The following is a 22,371-nucleotide window of genomic DNA, read 5'->3' on the forward strand; positions in this document are numbered from 1 at the left end:
CTAAATATATAAACATGTTAAACAACAATTTTTATCAATAATTCATATTTACAATAGTAATTAAATGTTAATTTTACAACAGTCCATTTTAAAGGGACATAATACTGTTCCAAAACATAGGGTCGCTGTTACACATGTATAAACTGCATCCTGATTAATACTCAACTCATTAATTTACGCGCCAGGTAAATCATGCACATGACAAGAAGCACATTTTTTTTTAATACAGGTAACTTTGAAGTGATTAGGAAAGCACATCTAGATTAGTTGTCAACAGACGTTTAGTCTGCTGCAGTTACGGACACAGGAACATATATTGAATTGGCTCAGGTAAGAACATTCATTTATATTTTTGAGGGTCTTATCATTTACTTGTCATATTTGCATATCAAACAGACCTAGAGACTACTCATCGCGTGGCGATCAATTAATGGTGTGATATCTTAATTTAACTTGATTATAAATTTTATTTGGAGTCCAATTATTTGTTTCTGGGGTTTGTCAATGCAGTTTTATGCTCAGTTTTGAAGCGGCAGCGTTTGAATGATCAGACAATGTCAATGGCATGTCCCATTTATTGACACAAATCTTCCCAAATACCAGAACTAACTTTATGCCTTATGGGATTTAGTTTTACATATCATACAACATATTATATCTATATATATATAATCTGTCGTCGTCTGTCATCCGTCTTCTCATCTATCTATCTGGTGACATCCCATTAGTCCGACAACCATTATTCCGACATCCCATTACTCCGACAGCCCACTATTCCGACAGCCCATTACTCCGACAGCCCACTATTCCGACAACCCATTACTCCGACAGCCCATTATTCCGACAATGCATTTTTCTTATGTGTATGGGTAAATTTTCTCTAAAGAAGACTAACTCCGTTCTCTGTAATATGTGTGGTTGTCCGTTTTGATTCCAATTATTCTTTCCATGTATGATATAAGTCTCAGTACATTGGAGTTGATAGACATGCTTATTGCATCTGCTCAGTCCTTTAATACCCTGGACTCTCTTTTGTTTGACGTGTCTGGGTATTATCTTTTTCTTTACATTTCATCGTTTGTGTGTCTACTCTCAGTCTGTGCTGTTCTAGTTTGCTTTGTTTTTGTGTGTGTTTTGATCTACCTTCTTTCACTACATCGTCGGCTACCCCCTTTCGCGTATTAGGGGAGTGAGGTTTCATCACTATATTAACATGATTAACTACATAAAGAAATATATCGGAGTTGGATAACACTTCCCGCCCTCTTTGGTCGCAACACTTTTTACCCCTTGTATCACTCATCTGAGTTTTGTTTAAATTATTTTGTCGCAGAAATAAGGGACTAATGCAGCGTCAGTCAAATCAAAGAGACAAATACATACCCAGATCCTTGAAATAAGATGGCAACTAGGACGAAATATGTGCTCAGAAAAGATAAGCAATTCCAATTATGAATACGGTTTCATGTTCGGGAATATGAATCCAGGAAATACGGAGACAGCACACAGCACTTCCAATAGCGATCGAGAGATGACACTCAATTTATTTGTAGTGATACCAATTTTATATCCCGAGCTTATTTCAAAATCTAGAAAAATATGCCTCTTTTATAATGGTTGAAGGAAGTGCAGGACTGATGATGTACAACAAAACGAAAAACATATGACGGACATGAACATTTCGGCAACTGCTTTTTCTTTTAAAAATATTCATTAGGAAAAGTGATATCGGGTCGGTGACTCTTTGTGACAAAGGTCATATAGAAATATGCGGTCAACGTATTTTGACTGTTCAAATAGAACGAGTGCAGTATAAAAGCCAATAACAACTAGTAAGAAATCTAAGAAATCTAAGACAACGTGTGACATTCTTGTCCTGCTTGTGTCTTTCTCAAATTGTCTAATTGTAAAAGCTTACTACATTATGTGTTTTGGGGCAAACTTGACACTTATTTTTTATTAAAAGATTGTTTTCAAGGTGAAAAATATTTAGATATCATTGGTTTTAAGAAAGGAAGTTCATAATTATGTTAATTAAGAATCGGTGCTCATCCATTACATTAAAAATTGAAAATGCCAGATATTCAAAATATCGTATTTTACAGCCATTTTTCAATCGAATGCTCACATTATCAAAATTTGAGGGAGAAGCTCTTTCAGCATATTCAGTCTAGCACATGACAGAACTTTGAAAAGTTTGATAAATATGATAAATTTTCGATGTAAACCCAAGAAAACTTTACTATTACAGGGGAAACAAATGATGATTATATTGTTAGTTCTTTTGAATTATGTAGTACATGGTTTGATACTGACTGTTATCTGATATCAATGTGCTAGTTGGTTTTTTTCAATTTTATTTTGGCTCCGACTATGACTGAGACTTACGGTGTTATAAAGATAATGAAATCATATTATTATTAGTATGATATTAGTATTGTAAAGTCTAAATGTTGACCCAATCATTATACCGCCGCTTCGCAAAAGTGAGAATATACCTCTGTCTGTCCGTCCATTCAACCGTCCACTCGTCAGTCAGCCAGTCCGTCATTTTGTCGTACCGTCCCATGGATATTTTCGTTGCATCTTTTTCATGAACGACATTAAAAGGATTTCTGAAAGGTTTATTGAAGTCGGCTATATCATGTGATACGTTTTCAGATTCATTACTCAACAAAATCCTGTTTACCGAACACTTTTCACATGACAGCCTAGTTAAAAATTTTCGTCACATTTTTCGCAGGAACTACAATACAATGATTTTCAAGGTTTATATAAGTCAGCTATACGGTGTGAGGCTTTTTCAGATTCACAACTCAAAAACGAAGTATGTGTGCGGGATCATCATCAGTAACACGCACCATCACTGGTTGTTCTTGATTTATATGCTGTTTATTTACCCTTTAATTTGGAAAGTGAAATAATAATTTCTGTTCTATTCTTTATACCGAGATTTCATATGGAGTGTACAGAAAGTATTTGAACTACCTCAGTCTTATGTTATATATACGGAGTTATTTCTTAAAATATATAAGCTTTGTTTTACCCTGATACCCTAATACTTGGCTTGTTAAGTGTCGGACTTATGGGTTGTCGGAGTATTGGGCTGTCGAAGCAATGGGTTGTCGGACTATTGGGTTGTCGGACCAATGGGTTGTCGGACCAATGGGTTGTCGGACTAATGGGCTGTCGGAATAATGGCGTGTAACCATCTATCTTACCGTCAAGGAGTAGACTCATTTTTGAATGTATATTCTCCCGTGTGAGTACTGGGCCAAATTTAACTAAACTTGGCCACAATCATCATTGGGTTATTTAGTTTTAAAAAAAGTGTCTGATGACCCCTCCTGCCAATTAAGTTGGCCGCCATGTCTGAAAATAGAATAAAGGGTGAAATGCAGATTTTGGCTTCAATCTCGGAAACGAAAGCATTTAGAGCAAATCTGACATGGGGTAGAATTATTTATCAGGTCCAGATTTATCTGCCCTGAAATCTTCAGACGCACCAGGAAACCCGTTATTGGGTTGCTGCTCCTGAATTTGTAATTTAAAAAAAAAATTGCAGTTTTTTTGTTATTATCTTGAACTATAGATATAGCACGGCTGGTAATCTACACACGCAGAACATTTGGTTCTGCAATGAAAACCGTGAGAGGATCTTCCGGTTGTGCTTGAGTGGAGTAATTCTCGCCGCTTCAAACGGTATATACATTTCTAAATCGTAATTTTCTTATTCAACAGATCAAAATATTGAAAATCGGAGAATGCTATGCTGTGGTAAATACTTTAACGAAGAGATACATGTATAGTTTATTGTTGTACGTGGAGCTAAACTTCTACAAAATTAGTTGCCGCACGAGAAATTGCATTAAAAAGTGACATTTGTATTCTGAAATGGTTATTTTAACAGACCTCCAAGTTCAAATTTCGTTTGTTTTCGGTCAATTCGTATGAATGTCGATTTGGGTGGCGTGTACGCTGTCCGGTGTTGATAGACGTCTTATTAAATCTAAAAAGTACATGTTTTCATTATTTTATGCGTGAGGGGATCGGTTTTGATTGAGGACATCGTGAATGCGTGAGGGGACGTGAAATCATATCTTTATATCCAAGCTATGAGTTGTTAAAAAACACATTTGAGTGCATAAATAAAATATGAGAGAAATAAATTGTGGGAATATGAGAGAAATAAATTGTGGGAAGATAGGTTTTATAATATCTTTTACGAGGAGAGAAAAAAGAAAATGTATAAGCCTTTTTGGTTTTTTTTTATTTAAGAAAAAATTAATCCCTATCAACCCAATATATACTTTTTACAAAAATAGTTTTCTCCCCATTATTGTTTATTTCAAAAAAATGATTGTGAAAATACAAATCTTGATGTTTGTTAACACAGCTACTTATGCATAGGTACTATTTCTGTACTAAAAAATGTAGTACTGGAAATTCACTTTTAATATTTAGTACTATTTCTTTACTTTAAAACTATTGTTATATTTAGGGACGAAATCGAAAGATCGATGTAGGATAAAACAAACTTAAATCAAATAGTTTAGGGGTGGAAGGAAGGGTTAAAATTCTACAAGTTTTGTATATATAAAATCGATTTTTACATATATCCCTATTAGTAAATCAATGTTTCCCAAATTAAATTACGAGGGGGGTGGCGTTCAGTGAAAAAAACTATGTGAATTAAGTTTTTTATCCTTCATTGAACTTTTGATGTCGTCCCTTAGGTACTTGTATTTAACCGTACTTGATTTGTACTAAATATATTGGTACAGGAATATTATAATATTACATGTTTGAAAATCATAACTTTCAGAGATTTCAAATAGAAACACTTTCTAAATATTGGAAGTGTAACGATAGTAACCAAAAATCTGTAGTACCTAAATTGCATGTACAAATAAAGTACTTTAAAATACATGTACCTAAATATTACAATAATTTTAGAGTAAAAAAATAGTACTGAATATTAAAAGTAGATTTCCAGTACTACAAATGTTTATTACAGACATAGTACCTATGCAAAGTAGCTGTGTAAACATTTTGATTTTTACAATAAACCACAAATTCTTTAAATTATGGGGCAGATTTGGGCAAATAATCGGTTAAGTTATTTGCCCAAATCTGCAAATATTGAGATAGATTTACAATTTATTGGTTAGACTGTTTATTTATATAAAGAAAAGTTCGGTGCAATTGAAAGATGAAATTTAAAAAAATGGCGCAAATGTTATACGCCCAATAATTCACGAATTTTCTTATATGAACTAGCAATCAAACCATCAAATTGCAAATCTGTCAAAATTTTCAGATTTGGGCAAATAACTAGGCAGATTATTTTCCCAAATTTGCATTTGAAGACAGATTTGCAATTCATTAGTAACACATATAATGACAATTATCTTCCCAAAATTTGTTTCAAAATTCTATCTCATATTTTATTTATGCGCTCAAATGTGTTTTTTCATGAACAATCTTACCAAATTTATGTAACTTTTAACAACTCATAGCTTTGATATAAATATATAATTTCACGTCCCCTCACGCATTTACGATGTCCTCAATCAAAACCGATCCCCTCACGCATAAAATAATGAAAAAATGTACTTTTAAGATTTATTAAGACGTCTATCAACACCGGACAGCGTACGCGCCGGCAAAAACGTCATTCATACTCATTGTCCGAAAAAAAAAGTAATTTGATCCTGTAAGTCTGTTTATATAACCATTTCAGAATACAAATGTCACTTTTTAATGCAATTTCTCGTGCGGCAACTAATTTTGTAGGAGTTTAGCTCCACGTACAACATTAAACTATACATGTATCTCTTTGTTAAAGTATTCACCACAGCATAGCATTCTCCGATTTTCAATATTTTGATCAGTTGAATAAGAAAATTACGATTTAGAAATGTATATACCGTTTGAAGCGGTGAGAATTACTCCACTCAAGCACAACCGGAAGATCCTCTCACGGTTTTCATTGCAGAACCAAATGTTCTGCGTGTGTAGATTACCAGCCGTGTATAGATAAACTATAAACAGCAATAATGTTCAGCAAAATATGATCTAATAAGTCACATGACCAAAATGGTCCACTTGTTAAAATTGACCCCTTAATTAGTTCGTTCTTATGTTGTACTGTTATACCACTGTACCAGGTTAGGGGAATGATTTGGATCCCACTAACATGTTTAACCCCGCCACATTATGTCTATTTGCTTGGCGTCCCAAGTCAGGAGCCTGTAACTCAATCGTTGTCGTTTGTTTATGTGTTACTAGTACATATTTGTTGTTCGTTCATATTTTTTTGTATAGATAAGACCGTTAGTTTTCTCTTTTGAATTGTTTGACATTGTCATATCTAGGCCTTTTCTAGCTGACTATGCGGTATGGTCTTTGCGCATCGTTGAAGGTCGAACGGTGACCTATAGTTGTTATTTTCTGTGTCATGTTGGTCTCCTGTTGAGAATAGGCTCATTGGCAATCATACCACATCTTCTTTTTATATTGTCCTTTACGGTCTTATAATCTTGCAAAAATCTTCTCTGAAATTACTAAGACAACTTTAACCAAACTTGGTCATAATCATTATCAGGGTATTTAGTTTAAAAGATGTGTCCGATGACCCCAACTGCCAACCAACATTGACGAAAAGGCTAAAATAAAGCAAAATAAATGCAGATTTTGGCTTATATCTATCAAATTAAAGCATTTAGATCAAATTTGACATTTACTAAAAATGAGTTTTAACAAGGTGAACCAACAACTGAAGTGGTAATCGTCATGATCGTGCGGTAATTTTTATGTAATATTGAAGACTTCACACTTGTTGGCGAAACATGTCGACCAGAATAAACTCTTTCCATGGGATATTTAATGGGTGTAGTTTACTTGTTGTCTTTATTGTCGTTTTATTTAATAAATATGTTTAACAAGTTAAGATCTGTCTGTCCTAACATTTTCAGATGAATTAGACAAACCATTTTTGTTGGGTTGCTGCCCCTCGATTAGTAATTATAAGGAAATTTGCAGTTTTTGGTTATTATCTTGAATGTTATTAAATATTCAATTTCAATTCAACATAATAAAGAGACAAACTGGAAACAGAAATAATGTTCGTCAAAGTAAGACCTACAAATATGTCCCCCTAAGGAGTTATTGCTCTCTGAAGTAAAAGTTTTCGTAAATGTTTGTTTAGTCTTCTTCTGAAACAATTGAGAATTTAACCAAATTTGGCCACAATCAGCATTAGCTAGGGTATCTAGTTTAAAAAAAAAGGTGTCCGACGACCCTGCCTGTCAACCACATGGCATAGTTACATGGCTAAAAATAGAACAAAGGGGGAGGGGAATGCAGTTTTGACTAATATATCTATGTAACTAAAGCAAAATTTAAATGATTGCATTTTGTCATGCATCAATTATGAATGGAAATATCAGGTGAGCGACATAGGGGCATTTAAGTCTCAATTTTTTTTAAATATGACTGCTCTGTTAAGGATTATGTACCCTTGTGTTGCTTCAATGCTAAACATATGGACATTTTATAGAAAATCCACAGCCTTTATCCTTGTTCTATCATATTTGGCAATTTGATGATCGATATATATAGGATTAATGCATGCAGTGCTAGCATTGATTTCCTTAAAACAAGTTTATTAATGTAGTTATTGGTTAGAACAAATAAAAATATGGACAAAATCAAGTACACCTTTTTAGGTTGCGCTCGACTTTAGTTACTCTGCGCGAGGTATTTTGGAATTTGCAGGTTGGATGGAACTTTTTGTAAAAAAAGCAACACTAGCACATCATAGAAAAGCAAGTGAGTAATCTACATTTTAAATTTTAAAACAAAAATATCTTTATTAAAGGCTGTGGATTTTCTATAAAAATCTTGGTTTATTTGCCAGAAATTCCTCTTTTTTCTATCAAATGCAATGCAACAGTAAATAATAGCGCTTTGCATCAAGTTTCCCCCTAGTATATGTTCAAAATTGCCTGTCTCTATTGTTCATTATATTTGTGGTTTTGATACAAATGATTTTTGAATATTCGTACAAAAATGGCCACAGAAGGGTACATAAACATTAATTTTATTAATCTTAACAAACAATAATATTGTCGGAAGGAAGTTTGATATATTTTCTTACAGATACATCCCGTAATACTATAATATTGTCAAGGACAGGAAATGTAACGAGTCACGTGTTTATTGTGGGATCTGGTAATGGAGACGACACGTGTATTACATATAATTATAAAAAGTAAAATAGCAAAAAAATAGAATTAGTGAGAGAAAAAGACAAACAACCTAACTCCAATAAAATTCAGAAAGTCCCGTAACATTTATTTTTATCCCCGGCTTAGTATATTTCTAGGATTTTGATTGGTTAACGCACGTCGTTACAAAACCCATAGCCCCTGAGTGTTGCTAACCCATATCCCCGGTCGTTGCTACCCGTTACAGCGGGGAAATTCATGCACGTATTCCTTTATAATCCCATGGTTGTTCCTTATGAAATATCGAATTCTGTAGATTTTTCATGATGTCTGTATAATTAGATACTTAATCCACTAACGATTTTATCTTATTATGTCGATTATTTGCACTCATTTGAGTGTAAATGTGCCACGTTGACGTCACACCATATATGATGCAACTCTCACAACTTTGAGCCCCAAATTCGACCCATTCGCTTCTCTGTCTTTAGATTAAAAACGTCATATATTTGTCTACCTATAGAAATCAACCAAAGGTAGCACAAAGTAAAATCACAAAAATACTGAACCTAGAGGAAAATCAATTCGGAAAGTCCATAATCACATGGCAAAATCAAAAAACAAAACACATCAAAATCGAATGGACAAGAACTGTCATATTCCTGACTTGGTACAGGCATTTTCAAATGTACCCTACACCCCGTCAGTAGCGTCGCTAGGTCATTTTTATGTGTACGCCCGAACATCGGCGAGGGATTGTGACGGTCCCAAGCGGGTCTATTTCATAGCACCTGCTGGTAGTAGGTTCGAGGTTGAAGGGGAGATATCTTAAATGAGATACCAATATTGCTATTAATAGCAACATTCTTAAAAATCGAAAACTATTTTTATGTTCATTCTCAATTTTATCAGAAATGTTAAGGTACACTTTTGTAATTCGTTAAGGATTCTGTGAAACCCTCATGCTGGTTCACCGCCTGGGATTGCTTTCCGCCAAAGCTGGAACCGGCCTCTCTCAGTCTTTTAGCGGATTTAGAAAAAAATCTTTCAAACTTTTTTCTTGAGCTGGTAAAGTTTATTCATTACATGTTACTTTCATTGTTAAGATGTCAGTTGCATTTTAAATACATTTCTGAATAAATAACATTTTACTCAATTTGTGTTTTATTATCAGCAATGAGCTAAGACAAAGTACTAGTATATGTTATCTGTACATTTGACTTGCTACAATTCCCTTGCCATAATTTCTCTCTTACTAATTTATATGTTTACTGATAAGTGGCAGCCTACTGATTGCCCTTGGACAAAGGTCCTCCTGCAGATGTCAGTATAATTGTAATCTCCTAGTTATAGCAGTAAAATTATTAAAGGGGCAAAATTGAAAAAAAAGAAAAAACATTATTAGGAAGGGACATGTAGCAAGTCTATCTGTACATGTGTGTAGGGACATTATTTGACAAAATTCATTTTCAATTTTTAGTACTATGTAATGCATTAGGTATTAAACTCAACCATTCATTTATAAACACACATGTTGGCAATTATTTATTGATACTAATAATTATTTTAAAATTTCCATGCAACATATTTCTGTAATGTATGAACACTAAGTATCAATCTAATGTCTATATAAATGTATACAACGCGATACAACAATTTATGTAAACTCATCAAATTTTGATTATCTATTTTTCAGGAAGGAAATAGTGATCTACATTCAAACATTTTCCACTTGTTTTAAATCGAGCCAACATACCAGTGACAGTATCCCGCCAATTGACATCGTCTGAACATGATTTCGATTAGCATGGAAAGAATTATCAGCGTGTGTCTGATTCTGTCAACGTGCCTAACAACTCAATGCTTCTCATTGAAAACTAGAATTAGGACTAAAACTGGATTTATTCAGGGATTTAATCAAACTGTCCTTGATAGAGAAGTTACAACATTTTTAGGAATCCCATTCGCTCAACCTCCAGTTGGTTCTCTAAGATTTAGAGAACCGATACCAGTTAGGCGTTGGCAGGGTACCAGAGAAAGCACAAGTTTCTCTAAAGCCTGTTCTCAGCCGGCTATATTTGCTACTAACGTTCCAGCTGATGAGCAAAGTGAGGACTGTTTGTATCTGAATGTATGGGTTCCGAAGGGAGGATGTAAAAGGAAAGCTGCTATGATATGGATTTATGGAGGAGGATTAATCGCAGGCGATGTTCGAGATTATAATGGCAAGTTTCTCGCTGCCTATACAGACACCATTGTATTTACTCTGAACTACCGGACCGGGCCATTGGGATTCTTATATTTAAATGATAACGAGGCGCCCGGGAATATGGGTCTACTTGACCAATATCTAGCAATAAAGTGGATTTATGACAACATCAAAAGGTTTGGAGGAAGTAGGCGGAAAATAACCTTATTTGGACAAAGTGCAGGGGCCGCAAGTGTAAATTACCATACCCTTTCTAGTTTTACACGACCTTATTTCCAAAAGGCTATCATAATGAGTGGAGCGGCGAACTCTGATTACGGCTACCATTCACCCACAGAAGCACTCGTCACGGCGCATGAATTTGCCAATCATCTCGGATGCAAGAAGGACACGGTTGACGAAACAATTGAATGTTTACGTTTATTACCAGCGTCAGCGTTATCAGCCTTACAGTTACCGTCTAATCCTAAAGCGCCGTTGTTTTTCAGGGTACATTATCCAACTATTGATAAAAATGGATTTATAACGCAGTCACCTAAAGAATTGATGAATCGTCCTTTTCCCCGCCGGATCTCAACTCTTCTAGGTGTCGTTGAGGACGAGGTCACGTTCTTTTTAGCATATTACGTTGGTGTATTGAAAATACCTATAAATATTCTCCCTGGAATAGTCAACAGAGAAGAATTTTATCGGTTACTTCCCCTTGTCTCGGCATCAAGTAATCAAACTATGGACATAATTGCGCGGGAATACCTAGAACCGTATCTTCCAAATGAACCTCCCTTGTACATCGATGTTGGTGACGACATAGGTAATGTAAAATTGAGAATGGAAATGGGGAATGTGTCAAAGAGACAACAACCCGACCAAAATAAAAAAACACAACAGCAGAAGGTCACCAACAGGTCTTCAATGTAGCGAGAAATTCCCGCACCCGGAGGCGTCCTTCAGCTGGCCCCTAAACAAATATATACTAGTTCAGTGATAATGAACGCCATACTAATTTCCAAATTGTACAGGAAAACCGTCATTGTTATATTATAGTAATGTAACTATTTATTTTGTCACCTTTAATTCAACATTACAAATAAAGGCAACAGTAGTATACCGCTCTTCGAAATTAATAAATCGATTGAGATTACAAACAAATCCGGGCTACAAACTAAAACTGAGGGAAACACATCAAATATAAAGAGGAGAACTACTACACAACAGTAACACAACATTAGAATGTATAAACACACACACAAACGAACTGTAATATAACAATGAGGGTTTAACTCAGGAATATATATGGCAGTTGTTATCAAATACTTAGAATCGTTTCTTTGTATGTCGCATTGACCTTTGTTTGTATTGCACATTAGTGTTTCTGTTCTTTCCTTGTTTGCTTGATGTGCTTCCCTCGGTTTTAGTTTGTAACCCTGACTTGTTTTCTCTCAATCGATTAATAATATTTGAACAGTGGTATACTACAGTTGCCTTTGTCTTCTGTATTATAAAATTCAGAAACCATTCCGTTCATTTATTATTGCGATTTTCTCATTTAAGACTAAAACACGGTATTTTATTTTGTGTGATTTTGAGAAGAAAATCATATATAAAATTTCAAAGTACGAGTTAAAACTATTGCGATTATAACCCTGTCGCATTTTATCTCGATGATAAAAGCATCGCAATCATGAATGTTTGAATACACAGTATTGTCCATTATCAAGCAATGTATTGCTTTGAACACGTTATTAGATTTCAGAAAGTGTAGTATGAGTGCCAAAAGAGGCAACTCTATATCCGAGTCACTAATTAAAAAAAAAAACGTTACTAGTATTAGGTATCAGGTGTAGTATGAGTGCCAAATGAGGCAACTCTATATCTGAGTCACAAATTAAAAAAGAAAAAAACGTTACCATTATAGATCAAAAAGTACGGTCTATGAGTTATGAAGGGCCCTTAAATGACTAGTGCAAAAATCATTCAAACGGGAAAAACCAATAGTCTTATCTATATAATAATTAAGAAACGAGAAACACTGATGAATCACATCAACAAACGACATCTTCAGAACATAAGGTATATAGATATAAGAGGATATGGTATGAGTGACACTGAGACAACCATCCATTCAAGTCACAGTTGATAAAAGTAAACCATTATAAGTCAAAGTATGGTCTTCAACGCGGAGCCTTGGTAGTACAGCAAGCTATAAGTGCCCCCAAAATTAATAGTGTTAAACCATTAAAGTAGGAAGTTGTGCAGGCTTTACATTATTTTATTTACTTGCAGGTTCAGATATCATATTCCGGTGTCCAGTTGTAGAGATTGCGCAGACGTTATCAACTGTAAAACCTAGAAACCCAGTCTATATGTACTCATTTGAACATAGATCAGCAAGAAGTCCGACGCCATCTTGGTTCGGTGTTATACATGGCTCAGAGACCAGTTATGTATTTGGCTATCCTTTGGTTGACAACGTACATTTTACTGACGTTGATAAAAGTGTTAGTGAGAGAATGATGAAATACTGGGCAACATTTGCTAAAACAGGGTAAATATCATCAGTCATGTAATTTCTGTGTCATTTGTTCTTTTGTTGAGAGTTGCCTCATTGGCAATTTTGCCTTTTCGCCATCGTATGTGACGTCATTTTTTTAATTGCGTTGACACCTGGACTGATTCTGGTGTGTCTATGCTGTATTGAACTTGGCATCATGTATTCGGGTTTAGTTTTCTGTAATAAGTTAATACTTCAGTTTCATTATGAATATATCTTTCACATTCATTTGTTAAAACTTACTGTTTGCAATAGCATGAATCGTTCTATATAATAGTGTTCTTATCCCGGGCATAAAAACAATGCCTTATTTGGCAAAACTTTTCAACTTTTGATCTTCAGTGCTGTACAACTTTGTACTTTTTTCACTTTCGATCTTGTATATCTGGGCGTTATGTATTCGGGTTTAGTTTTCTGTAATTAGTTTTCTGTAATTAGTTAATACTTCAGTTTCGTTATGTATATCTCTTTCATATTCATTTGTTAAAATTTACTGTTTGCAATAGCGTGTATTGTTCTATATAATATGAATGTTCTTATCCTGGGCATACAAACAATGCCTTATTTGGCAAAACCTTTTCAACTTTTGATCTTCAGTGCTGTACAATTTTGTATTTTTTTCACTTTCAATCTTTTATATCTGGGCGTCACTGGTGAGTCTCGTGTGGACTAGACGCGTTTTTGGCGTATTGAATTTTAAACCTGATGCTTTTTGTTATCTATTAATCATGCTTTTCTTTGTCTTATATGTTCTCCTTTTTATTTGTATTGTAGTCTTGTAATATATTGTTTTCATTTCAATGTTATATTTAACTGTGCCATTAAAGTGCGAGGTTTGGCATGCCATAAAACCAGGTTCAACCCACCACTTTTATTCCCCTTTAAAAGTGTCCTGTACCAAGTCAGGAAGATGGCCATTGTTATAATATTGTTCGTTTCTGTGTGTGTGTTGCATTTTAACATTGAGTCGTTTGTGTTTTCTCTTATTTTTGAGATAAGACGTGTCACGGTACTTGTCTATCCCAAATTCATATATTTGGTTTTGATGTTATATTTGTTATTCTCGTGGTGTTTTGTCTGTTGCTTGGTCCGTTTCTGTGTGCTGTTGCGTTTCGGTGTTGTGTCGTTGTTCTCTTATATTTAATGCGTTTCCCTCGGTTGTAGTTTGTTACCCCGATTTTGTTTTTTGTCCATGGATTTATGAGTTTTGAACAGCGGTATACTACTGTTGCCTTTATTTACCATATCTTCTTTTATACGAAGTAAAACATAGTGAATTTACATAATTCTTTTTTTTTTAATTATTTCTAGGAAACAAAGGCATGTCAGTGTTTACATTTGAAACCAAAACAAAAACTTAAAAATCTGAACAAAACTATCAAATAAACTCATCATAGATACCAGGACTTGATACGTCAGACTCATGTTTCGTCTACAAAAGACTCATCAGTGACCCTCGAATCCAAAAAAGTTAAAAAGGTCAAATAAAGTACGAAGTTTAAGAGCATTGAGAACTAAAAATTCCTAAAAGTTTTGCCAAATACAGCTAAGGATATCTATGCCTGAGGTAGAAAAGCCTTAGTAAAAAGTAAAATCACAAAAATACTGAACTCAGAGGAAAATCAATTTGGAAAGTCCATAATCACATGGCAAAATCAAAACGCATAAAAAACGAATGGACAAGAACTGTCATATTCCTGACTTGGTACAGGCATTTTCAAATGTAGAAAATGGTTGATTAAACCTGGTTCTATAGCGCTAACCCTCTCAATTTAATAACAGTCTCATCAATTCCGCTACATTTACATGATGCGTTAAATAAACAGTCACAATTAATGAAATAGTCAAAATAATAAATCCTTGGTTTTTAATCATGAACAGCTCATTAGTAACCTTTAGAGGACGCCTTTTACATCAACCAATCGGCAATACTTTGAAGCCAACTGATAACCTCTTTTTGATACTGTATTCATATGAAGGTTTATGGAAGAATGTGCATTATTATTCATGTTCACTTTCTGCATTGGAAATGTTCTCGTCTGACTAAATAATAAAACTCGTGGTTATGATGAACTCAAATATACCATCACACTTGAAATAATAAAAAAAAACCACACACACACAGACGCATGCAGTACTGCTGCTCTGATCTCTATTCTCATGATATTACAAGAAGGGTCGGTTGGTCGGTTGACAGTTTACCTTCCAGTCGTTAAACAGAGATAATTTCAGCTTTTAAATTGTACAACTTCAATTCTTATGGAGAAAAAAAACAGATTTCAGCGGTTCCTGCATAAGTAATATGTGTCCTCTCCCCGTTCACTTGATAGAGAAACACTGCTTACAAAGAAGAGGGGGAGGACAGGGGTAAATGAGACAGGGAGAAAGGGGGTAGGAGAAAGGAGAGGAAGGCTGGTAGAAAGGAGAAAAAGTTGGAAAAAGGAGAAAAAATAAAATATCTCTCCTTTTAAAAATGATCTAATATTTCAAGAAAAAATCTCTCAAAAGGAGATGTTTTATTCTAATGGGAGAAATGAGAACGGGGGTAGGAGATAGGAGAAGAGGGATGGGAGAAGGGTACCCCCTGTCCTCCCCCTCAAAGAAGCTATTGAACCAAAAGCTCGTAAATAAAAAGTTGAAGTCAACTCTTCGAAAGACAAGATTAACTAGCCTCATTTGATAAATGTTATAGAAGATTTGTATATTTCGACTGTTGTGTCACGGAATACCACGGATATGTGATGCCGTTGTCGTTCACTCGTCGATTTGTCTATTCTAACATCACCTATTCTCCTAGCGTATCACCGGCCCAGTAGTCAGCTCTTCGGTGTTTACAGGAATACCAATCACATATATATATATATATATATATATATATGATAATTTCTATAAATATTCTAGTTGCAAAAGTATGAAGTGTTTACAATACTAAGGGTTTTCTTTTTTCATGCATATATTACCTTGGCCGTACTTTTAAACAACTGTTTTTGGATTTTGGGTCCTCAATGCTCATTAACTTGAAACTTGTTTGGCTTTCTAACTAATTTGATCGGAGCTTCACATGCGGGGCTTATCCAGACGAAACGCGCGTCATACGTATCAAGTTATAAGCATTTAGTTCCTATTTAGTAACTTGTCAAATGTTAGCTTTAACATATTGTTCAAAAATGACAAATGGATTAGACACAAGTTTTCCAACTCCTCTGTAAATAAACTCATCATAGATATCAGGACTAAATTTAGTATATACGCAAAACAGTTAGAAAGTCCAAATAAAGTACGAAGTTGAAGAGCATTGAGGACCAAAATTCCTAAAAGTTTTGCCAAAAACAGCTAAGGTAATCTATGCCTGAGGTAGGAAATCCTTAGTATTTAAAAAAATTTAAAAATTTGTAAACAGTAAATTTATAAATATAACCATAACTATGACAATTCATGTCAGCACAAAAAGTGCTGACTACTGGGCTTGTGATACCATCGGGGAAAATGTTGTTTGTTGCCCGAATGCAATCAAAAACCATGTACCATGTGAATTTGCAATAAGTCAAAATGTAACAATAGAACAGGAAATGGAGAGTACTAGTAATATTTTGATAGTGTCATTGGACGTATTACCAGATTTAATCACAAATTTTGATTTTGTTTTAGAAATCCTAATTTTAGAGACGATAGCTGTGGAGATGATTGGAATCCGTACCGTAAGAGGGACCGGAAGTACCTGGTGATTGACAGTGATTGTCCACAAGATGGCGAGAAGCTATTGGAACAACAGTGTGATTTCCTTGAACAAGTGCTGGATTAATCAAGAGATATCAAAATAATAAAATCACAGTTTATTATGTATCAAATTCTTTTTATTGAAATGTTGTATATTGCGAGTGCTTTTATAAAGACAATGATTATGCATAGTGATCATCGCACATGGTATATCATTTAATGAAGAAAAACAAAACAGATATCAAAGATTACAGATTTACTCAGTATATATTGAATATAAATGCACATTTGTATCCATATTGGTTGAGGGCATACATAACTCAACATAATAATTTTACAGTAGTCAGCACCTCGGTGTTGACATGAATATCAATTACGTGGTCTTTTTTATGAATTTCCTGAATATAAAACTTTCAAGAATTTTCGAAAAACTAAGGATTTTCTTATCCCAAGAATAGATTACCTTAGTCGTATTTGGCACAACGTTTTGGAATTTTGGATCCCCAATGCTCTTCAACTTCGTACTTGTTTGGCTTTATAAATATTTTGAGATGAGCGTTACTGATGAGTCTTATGTAGACGAAACGCGCGTCTGGCGTTCTAAATTATAATCCTGGTACCTTTGATAACTATTTACAATACATCATACAGAAAAAAACCAAAAGAACAAACTATTATATACATATATGTATCTATCATGCAGTTGTTGAGTCCACCCTCCTCAGTGACCATTACTTTTAACAAATGAAGCAGCATACTGCATAATTGACGGACAAGAAAGACATAAAACCAATTTATCCAAATTATCTATATCATCTATATCGGAATAGATATTTCTAACTTTCTACAAAACTTCAAATCTCAAATCTTTTACTTATATTCATCTCATATGAAATTTCCCTTCTTTATTAAACACAACTAAGAAATTACCACGAAAAGAAAAAGTTCAACGGAGCAATACTATATTTAAACGACATTATCATATGATGTAAATTTGGAAAACATGACGAAGCTACGTTAACATTTATCAAATTCCGACAAGAAAAGTAATCGATATCAGAAACCAACATTGAAATAACCAAAATTGTCCAAATATGTTTCTCTGACATTCAGCTTTTGCTGCATTAAAGCTGATTGGGTAAATTGTGTGACGCCCAAAAACCAGGGATATGTTAAAAATATAAACAAAAGTGCACACGCTGAAATGTCTGGCCTTCTTTACTAACATTTATTTTATGTTGATACTAGTTGACCTATATATAAAACTTGGCATGCCACAAAACCAGGTTTAACCCACGATTTTGTTCTTAAATTGCCCTGTACAACGTTAGAAAAATTACCATTGTTATATTATAGTTCGTTTCTGTTGTGTCGTAGTTCTCTTGTATTTGGTACGTTTCCCTCAGTTTTAGTTTGTAGCCCGGATTTGTTTTTTCTACATCGATTTGTAAATTTCGGACAGCGGTATACTACTGTTTCCTTTTTTTACTACAAGTATCACATAAACTTGACAAGATCAAAGAAAATGAGGTCATGATCAAGTAAACAAACCAAACGAGTAATACATGTACACCTTACAATTGACCATGCAATAAACACGAGGTCGCGGTGAAATGATTTATATCAGACAGACATTTACAGACATTTATGCAGAAAATATAGTTGACCTACTGATTATAGAATCTAAAAACAAACTTAATCATGCAAACTGAACATGACATATGAACCATGAAAATGAGGTCAAGGTCTGATAAACGACATCAGACAGACACTTACACCTTACAATCAATATATGCATTAAATATAGTTGACATATTGCTTAATTATAGGATATGAGAAACAAAGTTAACCATGAAAACTACACATTGGACAATTAACCATGAAAATGAGGTCAAGGTCAAATAAAACCTCCCAGACTTCACGTTCATCATATAATAGCTCCATATACGAAATTTAGTTGACCTGTTTCATACAGTATTTTAAAAAGACCAAAAATTAAAAAAGAAACCTTTTTTTTTTTTACCTCTGAACCATGAGAATGTGTCAAGGTTATATGACACCTTCAAGTTAGACAAGTACAGCTTATAATCATTCAATACGCAAAATATGTTAGACCTATTGGCATTGAATATTTTATCTGGTATATGGTCAATAAAAACAGTCATGACGAACAGGAGGACCTTGCGAGGTACGCAAAGACTAAATATAATTATTATATTACTCATAGTAAGAAAGAAATTGATTAAAATTAAAAAGGAAATACTCTAATCAAATGGAAAGAACATCAAAAGCTCCAAAAATATCAAACGAATTGATAACATCTTGTCATATTCCATGAACAAAAATATTAATTTGAAAAATCCCGGTGTCCCTTCTATTGATAAGTAAGTAGTACTGATATGACAGTATATGTCAAACTCTAGGTAACGGTATAACACCCAGGTGGAGGAAGCTGTGTCTATTGTTTCTTTAATTTCATGTTCTCAATCTGTGGAATATATCAATGGAACCTAATTAGAATTCAAGTTTGGATTGTTAATGAAAGGACATCGTCAAAATATCTGAAAGTGAAATTAAATGATCTGGGTTCTTCGAACTTATTCGACATGTGGTGTTGTGTTGTCATTTTGATGTTATATGTCACATGGCCACAACAGAGGGAGGTTTGGCATGCCACAAAACCAGGTTTTTTCCTTTAAAAATATCCTGTACCAAGTCAGGAATATGGCTATTGTTATATTATTGTTCGTTTCTGTGTGTGTTACACTTTAACATTGCGTCGTTTGTTTTCTCTTATTTTTGAGTGTGAATTCACATTGCGATAAGACGTGTCACGGTACTTGTCTATCCCAAATTCATGTATTTAGTTTTGATGTTATATTTGTTATTCTCGTGGGATTTTGTCTGATGCTTGGTCCGTTTCTGTGTGTGTTACATTTTAGTGTTGTGTCTTTGTTCTCCTCTTATATTCAATGCGTTTCCCTCGATTTTAGTTTATTACCCCGATTTATGAGTTTTGAACAGCAGTATACTACTGTTGCCTTTATTTAATGTTTTTGACAAGACTTAGTGTCTGAGGAAACTCCAATTTTATATGAGGTCAATGACAATAATCAAATGACGGACGGAAAGTAAGTAACATAAGGCATCTATATTTTAAGTATAAAGCATCCAGGTCTCCACTTTCTAAATTATAAAGTTTTTAATAAGTTTACTAACGCTATCTTCTGCGCCGGATCACTATCCCTGTGTCCAGCGTTCTGCGACAAACATTGCAGGCTCGATAAAAATGCATACGAATAAATTGTTTTTCAGCTTAATTATAACGTCATGATTAATTTGTTTTATTCCAATCATACTCCTGCGCGTTCTGCCTTTTAAGAATGAGCTACCAAAGGTCAATTGGCGACAAATGCGCTATTGAAGGATTAAGTAATGATATAATTATTCAAAGGAAAATGCTTGAATGCAAAACTGAAATTCGTGGAAAAATGGAAAGATTAACTTACAATGATACATGAAATAATCATTTGAATTAGTTCAAACATGTCTGTGTACTTTCACCTATCTATTAGAAATGCATTGGGTCTTAAATTAATAATGAATTGATCACGAGTTTGCACTTTATGCCGTTATGTTACCTTTTGCTATCCAGCTCCTTTTCATTGAATTATTTTGCAAATATTGTTACAAGTAAAAGGCTTAACTAGCTATAAAACCAGGTTAATTCCACCATTTACTACATCACAAAACAAGGGTGATCTCAGGTGCTCCGGAAGGGGAAGCAAATCCTGTTCCACATATGGTATCCGTCGTGTTGTTCAAGTTGTTACAAAGGCGGTAAAATAGTCTAATTCGGCAGGTCACATTCGTGAAAAGGGAAGGGGATTGTAATTACACATAACGACATAACGAGCAAATCTGGTATCATCTGTATAACGAATATTCTATAACAGTCAATCTGGCTGACTATATATATTGTACCATCAATTTTAAGTTAGACAGGTTAGATTTCGTTCAAGATATAGTCACCAATCTTTGAATTACTTAGTAAAAGGACATCATCTTAATAACGGAACGTGGAACTACATGATCATCAAATTGAGAAAGGAAATGGGAATGTGTCAAAGGAACATCAACCTGACCATAGAGCAGACAACATTTATGCATTTATTGTATTTGACAAAAAGCTCTGTAAAACACAATCAATAACCAAGAATACACACGCTGAAATGTCCCGCCTTCTTTACTAACCATTGCTTTTATGTTAATAGTCCTAAATATGAAGCTTTACTAAAAGTATCAAATAAAAATAACATCCAAGATAATGAGGTCAAGGTCAGATAAACCATCGATATTTACACCTTACATTTCTTCAATAGACAAAACATAGTATACCTATTGCTTATGGTTTCTAAGAAATAGACTTTACCAAGAAAACATTTGACCAATGAACCATCAAAATGAGGTAAAGGTCAAATGAACCAAGCCAGACCTTACAATCAATCTATACATTAAATATAGTTAATCTATTGCTTATAGCATCTTAGAAACAAACGTAACCATAAAAACTTAACATTGACCAATGAACCATGAAAATGAGGTCAAGGTCAGATGATAACTGCAAGACAAACATTATTCGAGAATTACTGATGGTTCTTTTGTGAACAAAACGCGTGTGTGGCGTAAATACAAATTTTAATCCTGGTATCTATGATGAGTTTATTTACAGAATACAATATTTCCATATGCAACATATAGTTGACCTTTTTCATAAAGTGTTAAAAAAAAAGATCACAAAAACTCATCAACTTAACATTGACCACTGAATCATGAAAATAAGGTCAAGGTCAGATGACACATGCCTGTTGGAAATATACACCTTACAATCATTCCATACACCAAATAAGAAGACATACTGTTATATGGACTAGATCACGAAAATTTAACCTTGTTCACTGATCCATGAAATCAGGTCTAGGTCAAATGAAAACAGTCTGACGGACAAGAGGACCCTACAAGGTACACACATACTAAATATAGTTATCCTTTCACTTAGAATAAGAAAGAAATTAACATTACATCAAATCTTGTCTTTTTTAGTGGTCACTGACCCACAAAATGAGGTCAAGGACAAATAACATATGACTGACAGAAACTTCGTAACATAAGGCATCTATACACAAAGTATGAGGCTTAAAGTTCTTCCATCTTCTAAAATATTAAGCTTTTAATAAATTTATTAACGCCGCGGCCGTGGCAGCTGCTGCCAGTCACTATCACTAGGTCGATCTTTCTGAGAGAAAAGTTGCAGGCTCGACAAAAAAGATTTATATTTGGAATTCAAAATATAATGCTGGAAAAAACAAAACTGCCTTGTACTACGATATTGTGGTTGGATTCAAGAGACACTGACAAGTTAAGTGATTACAAGCTTTTAGTTCAGACACTCGTTAAGTAATATTTGTATTTATTTTATTATTCTGTACAAAAATCAGGGCCGTTAGTTTTCTTGTTTGAATTGTTTTGCATTGGTCATTTGGTTGTATGGTATTGTTCCTAGTAAGGCGACCTAAAATTGTTAATGTCTACATTATTTGTTGTCAGTGGATAGTTGTCTTAGTGACAACTATACTACATCCTCTAATTCTTATAAAAGACAA

General features: G+C 34.1%; 1 protein-coding gene across 1 annotated transcript; it reads left to right on the forward strand.

Annotated features, from left to right (window-relative positions):
* The first annotated feature begins 205 nt into the window (after positions 1 to 205).
* Positions 206 to 16,839, forward strand: LOC134718475 (cholinesterase-like). The gene is made up of 4 exons (XM_063581027.1): positions 206 to 330; positions 9,928 to 11,251; positions 12,724 to 12,985; positions 16,640 to 16,839. Exons 2-4 carry the CDS (start codon positions 10,024 to 10,026, stop codon positions 16,791 to 16,793), a joined length of 1,644 nt encoding a protein of 547 aa, XP_063437097.1. The 5' UTR covers positions 206 to 330; positions 9,928 to 10,023; the 3' UTR covers positions 16,794 to 16,839.
* The last annotated feature ends 5,532 nt before the right edge of the window (positions 16,840 to 22,371 follow it).

Source organism: Mytilus trossulus, chromosome 5, assembly GCF_036588685.1.
Source record: "Mytilus trossulus isolate FHL-02 chromosome 5, PNRI_Mtr1.1.1.hap1, whole genome shotgun sequence".
Taxonomy (NCBI): Eukaryota; Metazoa; Mollusca; class Bivalvia; order Mytilida; family Mytilidae; genus Mytilus; species Mytilus trossulus.